The sequence below is a fragment of the Nestor notabilis genome, unplaced genomic scaffold, assembly GCF_000696875.1.
Source record: "Nestor notabilis isolate BGI_N333 unplaced genomic scaffold, ASM69687v1 scaffold20823, whole genome shotgun sequence".
NCBI lineage: Eukaryota > Metazoa > Chordata > Aves > Psittaciformes > Psittacidae > Nestor > Nestor notabilis.
Window position 1 is genome coordinate 23,036 of NW_009922638.1, and position 9,789 is coordinate 32,824.

At 58.9% G+C, this 9,789-nt stretch overlaps 1 protein-coding gene across 1 annotated transcript in view; it reads left to right on the forward strand.

The window, feature by feature from the left end:
- Nucleotides 1–6,306, forward strand: part of HDAC7 (histone deacetylase 7) — a gene marked incomplete at its 3' end in the record, with an annotated part of 15,986 nt that extends 9,680 nt beyond the window's left edge. Inside the window, exons 12-26 of the mRNA XM_010011730.1 lie at nt 308–533; nt 998–1,131; nt 1,839–1,959; nt 2,128–2,177; nt 3,223–3,330; nt 3,518–3,573; nt 3,776–3,863; nt 4,139–4,258; nt 4,362–4,459; nt 4,550–4,668; nt 4,829–4,962; nt 5,051–5,135; nt 5,315–5,453; nt 6,001–6,042; nt 6,081–6,306. Of these exons, the coding sequence (XP_010010032.1) occupies nt 308–533; nt 998–1,131; nt 1,839–1,959; nt 2,128–2,177; nt 3,223–3,330; nt 3,518–3,573; nt 3,776–3,863; nt 4,139–4,258; nt 4,362–4,459; nt 4,550–4,668; nt 4,829–4,962; nt 5,051–5,135; nt 5,315–5,453; nt 6,001–6,042; nt 6,081–6,306 (1,746 nt within the window). The remainder of the gene's footprint in view (nt 1–307; nt 534–997; nt 1,132–1,838; nt 1,960–2,127; nt 2,178–3,222; nt 3,331–3,517; nt 3,574–3,775; nt 3,864–4,138; nt 4,259–4,361; nt 4,460–4,549; nt 4,669–4,828; nt 4,963–5,050; nt 5,136–5,314; nt 5,454–6,000; nt 6,043–6,080) is intronic.
- Between the last annotated feature and the right edge of the window lie 3,483 nt (nt 6,307–9,789).

Here is a 9,789-nt window from a genome sequence, read left to right on the forward strand (position 1 = left end):
CTGCTCTGTGAGGTCCCCCCCAGTTCCTCTTCTCCGCCCCCAGTGTTCTCAGCCTGGCTCCATTTGGGAGCTGCTCCATCCCCTGCTCATCCTCGTGGCCTCCTCTGGACTCTCTCCAGCAGCTCCAGATGCTGCAGGACGTGACCCAGCTCCTGCAAACCCTCTCCAAGCCCCTCCAGCATGGAGGGAGCTGCTGTATCCAGACCTAGGGAGGGTGCACAGCGTAGGCCTCCCTTCCCAGGGCCGGGTGATGCTGCTCTCTGGTTGTACCTTGCTCTGGATGCTCACCACCACCTCCCTCCACCAGGCCTATCTGTGGGATTCCTACCAGCGTGTGCAGCAGCAGCTCCTCAAGCGCCAGCCCTTGGCTGACCCCCCCAAGGTCCCCACCATCCATACGGGGCACAGGCCCCTCTCCAGGGCCCAGTCATCTCCTGCCACCGCCACCATCTCCCTTCCTGCCCAGGACACGGCCTCCAAGAGCCTCTCCCTGCCCGTGCAGGAGCAGCCAGCCAAGCCTCACTTCACAACAGGTACAACCAGCCCCTGCGTGGGGCTGACACCACCGGGGAGGAGCTGGAAGGGAGGTGGGGATGCTCAGGGGCAGCTTAGCATCAGTCCTGCTCACTCCCACCCTCATAGATACTTGGGAGAGCTCTGGCCGGCTGCAGGAAGAGCAGACAAGCCACGAGGGTCCCCTTCTCCTTATCTAAGGTGGCTTTTCCAAGCAGGACTTGCCCATCTGGCCTTTTGACTGCTGTCCTGGTCCAGCAGTTCTGGCAGGGTTCAGCTCTCTTACACATTCAAAGCAGGATTTGCTTCAAGCACATTGGGACAGAGGCTCCCAAGGTTTGAGGGAGATTTTAGTCAAACCAAGTAGTTTTGGGTGTTTTGGGTGATGTTCAGCCCCTAAAAGGAGCTGAATTCGGGTCAGCACCATCAAGGCCTGGTGTGTCCAGCCCAGCAGTGGGACAGCAGCTCTCCTTGTGCCTTGCAGGGCTGGTTTATGACTCGGTGATGCTCAAACACCAGTGTTCCTGTGGTGACAACAGCAACCACCCGGAGCACGCGGGCAGGATCCAGAGCATCTGGTCCCGTCTGCAGGAGCGGGGCCTGCGCAGCCAGTGCGAGGTGAGTGCCAGGGTGGGAGCTGGAGCCCACCGGGCATGGGGGGATGCTGGTGTGATGGGGTATCCTGCTCCCACCCCCATCCCTTTTGCTCCCACCCCTTCTCAGCCTGTTCACCACTGGTATCTAGAGGGCTTGGTCTCGCCCGTTGCTGGAGCATGTTGGTGTGACCATAGAATCATAGAATGGTTTGGGTTGGAAAGGAGCTTAAGATCATCCAGTTCCAACCCCCCGCCCTAGTTCCAACCCCCTGCCATGGGCAGGGACACCTCACACCAGATCATGTCACCCAAGCCCCATCCAACCTGGCCTTGAACACTGCCAGGGATGGAGCATTCACCACTTCTTGGGCGACCTGTTCCAGTGTCTCAGCACCCTCACAGGGAAGAACATCCTTGTATCCAACCTGAACCTCCCCTGTTCCAGTTTAAAGCCATCACCCCGTGTCCCATTGCTACCATCCCTGATGAAGACTTCAGATGGCAGCAGCAGTGTGCTCTGCTGGACGATGGGTGTAGAGAGAGGGGTGATCCCTATGGAACCAGGGTGTTTTGGGAACATCAGTGTGGGTTCCACTCTGCTGGAAGCCTCGCCCTGCTGTAGCTGGGCTGTCCCACTGTCCCACACCACGGATGCTGCTGTGCTCGGGGCAGGGGGGAGCCCGGATCTCCCTCCTGGAGCAGCTTGCTCAGAGCCCCTGTGTGCCTCAGTGCCTGCGGGGACGCAAGGCCACGCTGGAGGAGCTGCAGTGTGTCCACAGCGAGCGCCACGTCTTCCTCTACGGCACCAACCCCCTCAACCGCCTCAAACTGGACAATGGGAAGCTGGCAGGTGAGTGCCCGTCACAGCACAGCGGTGCCCTCACCCTCTGCATCCCTGCCCAGGGCACCCTCAGCCCTGGGACTGCACCAGGCAGCTTCCCCGGAGGCTGCTTCCCAGCCCGGTCAAGGCTCGTTCCCGTTCCCAGCCCTGAGCCCTCCCTGTCCCCTCTCTGTGCAGGGATCCTGTCACAGCGGATGTTTGTCATGCTGCCCTGCGGAGGGGTGGGGGTAAGTGCTCCATGTCTGCTCTGCCTGCGTTTGGATGGGTTCTTCTGTCCCCTCTGGGGGTTTGAGTGGAGAGGGACCTCCCAAAGCCAGTGGGCTGCTGAGGTTTGGGCAGCCTCAGGTGGGAACACGCCATCTGTGCTCATTGTATCTGAGCTTCCTGTGTCCTCGGGATGGTCCCAAGCATCCCACCCCTGCGAGGGGATCCTTTGTGCCTCCTTACTCTGGAGGACACAGCAACTAAAAGCCCCTCACAGCCATTTCTAGGAGCCAGGGATGTCAGAAGGGATTGAGCTGGTGGGAATGGCTGGGGGAAGCCACGAGCCGTGGTCTCCGTTGAGGAAGGGGAGCAGTGTTCTGGGGTCAGCAGCTCCCCACTTCTCTCCAGGCACTTCCATGGCCTCTCCTTTCACAGCTTGTTGTCCTGGTTTCTCTCCATTCACTGCGGTCTCCTCTCTTCCTCTCTCTGTCTCTGTCCTTCTCTCTCTTTCAGGAAGGGTCTCACTCCATGCCTTCCTGCTGCCTCTTCTGGTTCTCCTCCTCTCCTTGCCCCCGCTGCTGGGCACCAGCTCTTCTCAGCCCCGTTTGCATCCACTTTCCCTGCTCTGCCTCCCCCTCCCTGCTCCCCTCTGTGCCCCGAAGGCAGGGGCTCTCCGTGGGCATTGGGGAGCCTTTGAGTTGCACACATGGCGTTGATCAGAAGAGACGTTGGGTTTTCCGGCTCTGGCTCAGCCCTTGACGTGATGCTGATCAAACCAACATGTTTGCTTAAACAATACAATAAGATAAAGAAGGTAAAGAGCGTTTTCTCAGTCACTTCTTCCAGCCCCCGGGTGCGGGGGGAGATGCTCTGTGTGGAGCTGAGCTGGGGCTGACAGCAGCCAGAGGAGCTGCCAACGGAGCTTGCCCCGGACGTGGTCCAGCTCCACCAAACCCTTCAGCTTATAGAGAGCTTCAACCCCTAGCCCCAAGCAGGGCAGCTGGCAGAGCCCATGGTCTTGTCCTGAGCTCTCCTCCCCTCCCATCTCACTGATGCTCTTGCTTCTAGGTGGACAGTGACACCATCTGGAACGAGCTGCACTCCTCCAACGCTGCCCGCTGGGCTGCAGGCAGTGTCACCGAGCTGGCCTTCAAGGTAGCCACCAGGGAGCTGAAGGTAGGTTGGCTTCATGTGCAGGTCCCAGAGCTGTGCCACCAGCCCATGGCTGGGCAAGAGCAGGGCTGTGGGCTCTCACTGGGTGCTCACAGCCCTGTGGGCTCCGTCCCTGCATGGACCAGCCATGTAGAGGGGGGGTGACACTGGGGCAGCAGCTCTGCTCACCTCGCCTTTGTTTTGTCCCCAGAATGGCTTTGCTGTGGTGAGGCCACCAGGACATCACGCGGATCCTTCCACTGCCATGTAAGGGCCCCTTCCCAAGCTGCAGGGCTTAAGGCTGGCACTTGGGAAGCCCCAAAACCCAGCTCCCTGGCTCAGAGTCGCTCCAGACTGAGCCCCATCCATCTCCTGGCCAGGGAGAGAGGGGAGGGTGATCCCACCCTCTGGGGAGCCGGGAGGGCAGGATGCTCAGGAGGCATTAACCAGCTCGACTCCCTCTTCCCAGGGGATTCTGCTTCTTCAACTCGGTGGCCATTGCTGCGAGGCAGCTGCAGCAGAAAGGGAAGCTCAGCAAGATCCTCATTGTGGACTGGGTGAGTCCCCCCAGTCCCCTGCTCCTCCCCAGCACATCCCTGGGAGTGGGTGTCTCCATCTCCTCCCAGTTCTGGCTTGGAGCTGGACCAGAGAGCAGCAAAACCTCCTCCTGCCAGGAGCATGGCTGGGAACCACCCATAGGATGGGGAAGCAGGAGCAGATGCTGGGGATGGGGGTCCCAGCCAGAGATCCAGTTGCTTTTAGCTCCCTTAAGCTCTTGGGCCACCCTTAAGGCTTAAAAGGGGAGCTTCTGCCAATCTTTTCCTCCCCCCAGGACGTTCACCACGGCAATGGGACTCAGCAGATCTTCTACAGAGACCCTGAGGTTCTCTACATCTCTCTGCATCGCCACGATGATGGCAACTTCTTCCCTGGGAGTGGGGCTGCTGATGAGGTACAGAGCACTGCGGGTGGCAGAGCTGGTGGCCAAGGTGACAACCAGGAGGACAGGGCACTGGTGGGTCAGACCCTTCACCGCTGTCTTTGTTCTCTGCCAGGTTGGTGCTGGCCCTGGTGAGGGATTTAATGTCAACGTGGCCTGGACTGGGGGGCTCGACCCCCCCATGGGTGACCCTGAGTATCTGGCTGCTTTCAGGTAGTTCCTCGTGTCTCTGCCCATCTCCTCTCCCACTCTTGTATCAGGCTGAGCCACCACTTCACCCCTCGGACTTGTCTTTACCCACAGGACAGTGGTGATGCCGATTGCACACGAGTTCTCACCCGATGTGGTGCTGGTCTCTGCTGGCTTCGACGCAGCCGATGGCCACCCGCCACCCCTGGGTGGCTACAAAGTCTCTGCTAAATGTAAGGAGGTGGAAGCAGCACCACAGGCTCCGGGCAGGGTGTTCCCCTGGCTGGGACCCCAGCAGGGAGCTGGGGAAGAGCTTTGGGGTTGTGTCAGCATCAAGGGTCAGGACACCAGCGTTTTGGGGCTGAAAACCTCCTCCTTGGGCTCCTCCTCCAGGTTTTGGCTACATGACAAAGCAGCTGATGAGCCTGGCTGGTGGAGCCATTGTCCTCGCTCTAGAAGGTGGCCATGACCTTACAGCCATCTGTGATGCATCTGAGGCCTGTGTGTCAGCCTTGCTGGGCAACGAGGTGAGGGCTGGGGGGCTCTTCTGGTGCTGTGAGCCCAGCGCTGGGCATAGCTCCCTCCTCTTGACCCCCTCGTGTCTTCACTGGGCAGCTGGACCCTCTCCCAGAAGAAAGCATGAGGCAGAAACCCAACCCCAACGCTGTGCGCTCCTTGGAAACGGTGCTCCAGGTCCAGAGTGAGTGTCCCAGGGCTGGGCTCTGTGCAAGGGGCAGGAGTTGGCGTCTCCCCCCCTCTCCAAGGGGCCGTGTGGCATGAAAGTCCCCAGTGGAGCCCTCCATCATGGTGGGAGGGTGATGCCCCATGTGAAGCCCAGAGACCTGGGCCACCCTTCCCCTGATTTTGCTTGTCCTGCAGGTAAATACTGGGTGGCTCCGCAGCGCTTTGCCTCCAAGCTGGGCTGCTCCTTCCTGGAGGCACAGCACCACGAGGCAGAAGAGGTGGAGACAGTCACAGCCTTGGCCTCCCTCTCGGTGGCCGTGATGGTGGAGAAGAGGTGATGCTCTTAAGCTGAGCCTGGGAGATGTGGGTGCCCCTGGGTCCAAGCTGTGCTCTCATGGGGGTGGCAGCAGAGAAGGGCCATGTCCTACAGCCACGTGAGCTTCTGAGAGGTCAGGACAGTGCTGGCTTTAAGCAGGCTGTGGGAGATAGACATCATAACTGACCTCCCCTCCAAGAGCTCTGACCCTGCAGCCCCCACATCCCAGCAGATAGGACCCCAACGTTCAGCATCAGTGGGTGGTTGAGGCCCTGCAGCCACATGGGCAGGACCTGGGCTGGCTTCTGGGAGATTCAGTGCTGGGCTCTTCCCAAACAAGGTGAAAATGAGACCAAATCCTCTTCCCTTCCTTGGAGGATGGAGGTGGGGGGGAATGTCACCTCCTTTCAGGAGCCCACCCCCTTTTTCTCCTCCTCTCTGTGGGTCTCAGTGGAGCAGGAAGCACTGACAAGGCTTGTTGGGTACCTCCAGAAGCTGGCCCCTTGCTGCTGTTGTGTCACACAGGTCTCCTCCTCACCTCCTGTCCCCTATTTCTCCATTTCAGGCCACAAGATGAGCCGATGGAGGAGGAAGAGCCCATGAACCAGTGAGGAGCGGTGACGTTCTCTGCTCCCCTGCTTCCAGGACGTGGCTGGACTCTCCTGAGCCCAAGTGCTCGCTCTTCACTCCTGGCTTCCCGTTCACCACGTCCTCCTCGCTCCCTGAGTCCCGGCCCCCAGTGGCCTGGACCTTTGGCTGCAGGAGTCCCACCAAGGATGCTCCTGAAGCCACCTGGAAGACGTCCTCCTGCTCGGGACCGCTGGAGAACCACAGACTCCCTCTGCACGACGTGGCCTTGCGGGCCTGGACCGTGCCTGCAAACAGTCCCCAGCCTTTGGGACCTGAACCCCTCCTCGGGGTTGTGTGTGAGATGCCTCCACCCCTCTGGCCTTCTCCTGGGATCTCCCTCACCCCTGGGGAAGGGGGTGGGTGTTGGGATGGATGTTGTGGCCGTGCTGCGGGTGGGACTGCACCCAGAGCTCCTTTGTGGCCAGGCGGTGGTGCCTTGGAGAAGCAGGACACAAGGTGGACAGTGACCTGGGGCACGGGCTGCTTCTGCACAAGAAGGGCTTGGAGAGCTGTGGACGATGCGCCCAGGCCCTGCACAAGGGGAAGAGCAAGGGCTGGGGTGTCTGCAGTGCCCAGGGCTGCACCTCGGGCTCATCCTAACCACTAACCAGAGCGGGACCCCTCTGGTGCTGGGGCTCTGATTTGCACTATATACAATTGACGTGTGCTAATGTGAACCTTCCCTGCTCTTCTTCCCATGGGAGTTCTGGGATCAGCCCCCTCTTCGTGTGGACGTGACCAAGGTGCCTTGAGCCCTTCCCAGCATCCTGCTGAGCTGAGGGTCTGGGTCAATGTTGATTGATCCCTCTGTGATCCCTAAAGCAGGGGCAGCCCCGTCCAGTGACCCCCTGAGCCCACCCTGCCCCCCAATGGGCTCCTCTTCTCCAGCTCGAATCGAGTCCTGTTATCATGGGATCATGGAATGGGTTGGGTTGGAAGGGACCCAAGGTTGGGTGGTGGGAAGGACCTGCTGCTTCTCCAGCCTTGGGGCACTTGGTGTCCCCAGTGGCCCCTTCCCTGTGCTCCATCCCCATGGTCCCCATGATGTGACTCGTCTGATGCCACCACCTTTCCCTCCACCTGCCTCAGTTTCCCTTCCCTGCCTGGTCCCAACCTCACTCCCATTTCTCCCAGTGGGTCCTTGCTTCCGAAGAAGCCCAAAGCTCAACCTCAAAGGAATTTGGGCCCCAGGAGAAACCTGTGGGTGCAGTGGTGGAAGCTGCTGCAGAGGAACGTGACCTGAGCAAACAGCCTCGTTCCTCACTTCGCTTCCAGGTTTCCTCTGGAAAACAAGCTGGGATTGATGAACTCAAGGGCTGCCCCTTCCCAGCCTCCAGCTCCTGGTTAGGAGCACCCGGTGAGGCCATCATGAGCAGAAGTCATTCACCCCTTGTGTCCCATGTGGTGGGTCACCCAAACCAGACCCGAAACCCACTGCTGATGTGCCAATGGCTCAAGGGAGGCACCAGCCCCATGTCCCAACTGGGCTCTTGTGGTTTGAACCCCCCAGAGAGCACCAAGCAATGCAGTGGTGACATGGGGGGTTCATGTGAGTATGTGCTTGTTTGGCATCTCCTTGTCCCCACATGTCCCCTAAACATCCCTTAGAGGGGTGTCCACTGAGCAGGGAGGCTGGGGGGTCCCATGGGTGAAGGTAAAAGCTCCCACTGCTTGGTTAGGACCTCACCAGGTTCCCATCAGGCAGAAGAGTCCCACCATGAAGCCCAAGGTAGAATCTCCTCCAGCTCCAACAAGGAACAATCCTCTGCCACATCCCTGTGGCCTTCCCCATGCGTCCCACATGAGCATCCTCCACCCCATTGTAAACTGAGCAAGGGACCTCCAAAATGGGTACCAGGTCACCAAAATCACCAAGTAGGACCTCACCAGGTTCCCATCAGGCAGAAGAGTCCCACCATGAAGCCCAAGGTAGAATCTCCTCCAGCTCCAACAAGGAACAATCCTCTGCCACATCCCTGTGGCCTTCCCCATGCGTCCCACATGAGCATCCTCCACCCCATTGTAAACTGAGCAAGGGACCTCCAAAATGGGTACCAGGTCACCAAAATCACCAAGCTGATGGAGGGGTTGTTGGCCTCACGCCCCCTTGGATGCTGTGGGACACCCGGTGTCGCACTGGGGTGGCCAATCCCTTGGGAATGGGGTTTGCTGGTGCTTATTGAGGCTTTGCCCCCAGGACATGAAGGTGTTAAGGGCCAGAACATCACCAGCTCCATCTCCTTACCTTGAACACCTTTTCTCTCCCCATAACAGCATCATGACTGTGAACATTGAGAAGAAAAGCCAAGACCTGGGTTCAAACAGTTCCTTCCTTAGAGCTGTCATTTTCCTCATTTGGAAATAAGACAAATTAGGGATTTAAGGGAAAAAAAGAACCAGGACTCACCACGATGGTACTTAAAAAAGAAGGAAGAAAGGAGCAGTTACCCTTTTATTACACGGTGGGGTTGGAAGCCGGAGCCTCCACTTCCAGCGGTGTTTACCCTTCGCTTCTAGAGCCCATTTGATTTGGGGGGGGAAGAGAATGTCCATTTCTAAAGGAGGTTTCCCCTTTGCCACGTCCAACACGGCGCCGGAGCCACCCCAGAGCTCTTTGCAGCGGGAGGTTCCCTTCCCGAAGCACCCTCAGCTCCTGGGGAAGGCTGCGCCCGGCTCTCGGAGCGGGGAATCCGCTCCCGTTGTACAGCCACAAGTGGGGGATTGCAGAGGAAAGCAGAGTCTGAGCCTGGCTCTCGCCTCCTGGTAGATTCTCTGGTGGGTGATAAAGCCTGAGCAGCGACTGAAGCTGCCCTCGGGTGGCTCCCAACGCTTCTCCCACATGGATCACTTCAGGTTCCACTTTATTTCCCCCTTTTCCTGCTGTAACAAGCAGAACCCCCCGATTCTCTTTTGCCCAATGGATGTAAAAGGGGCCGAGCAGCCACTGGTGGAGGGCGCAGGGACAGGCACCAGTTCCTTAGGGTGGAACCCAGGAAGATTCCCCCTGGATTCCCATTATTGGGATTGTCAGGAAGCCCCAAAGCCCTTCCGTCATCCCACCGTCATCTCCACAGCCCCCCAGCTCCACCTCATGCTTGGAAGCCGGAATCGCCCCTCCACCAGTGCCAAGTGTCCCCAGACTCCCCCTTTCCCATGGGAAAGAGGTGTTCATAACATCTCCAGCCTCATTTTTCCAATCGTTTCCAAGAAATCCAACAGAGCAGCTGACGTTGAGTCCCATCCATGGGCTGTGGGTAAGTGGAGGGCATCGGGACCCCCGGGGCTCATGGAGGGGACCAGCAGCCCCCCCAAATCCACTCACATGCCAGGCAGCCACACAAACCATCGTGTCCTTATGGTGGAGACCTTCCGAGCAGGATCAAGTGGGCATCATCCATGAGCCCTGCTCCAGCCTTGGCCAAACCCTGGGATGCTGCATCTCACATCCATGTGAGGGGCTCTATGGAGCAGTGAGGACCAGGCCAGCAAGGGAGGACTCAAGCCCTTCCCATCATCATCATCATCATCGTCTTGAGAGGAGTTGTCCTGCCTGGTCCTGGCAGGAGGCAGCTGCAGGGGGATATGGGGAGGCTGGAGCCTGTTGATCCGGGAACATCAGCTCCTTGGGAAGCAGGAGGAGATAACTCACTTCTTACCTGCGAGTCGGGAGTAAATTACACCCTGAAGAGTTTCATACTCAGCATCCAAACAGCTCATTCCCGAG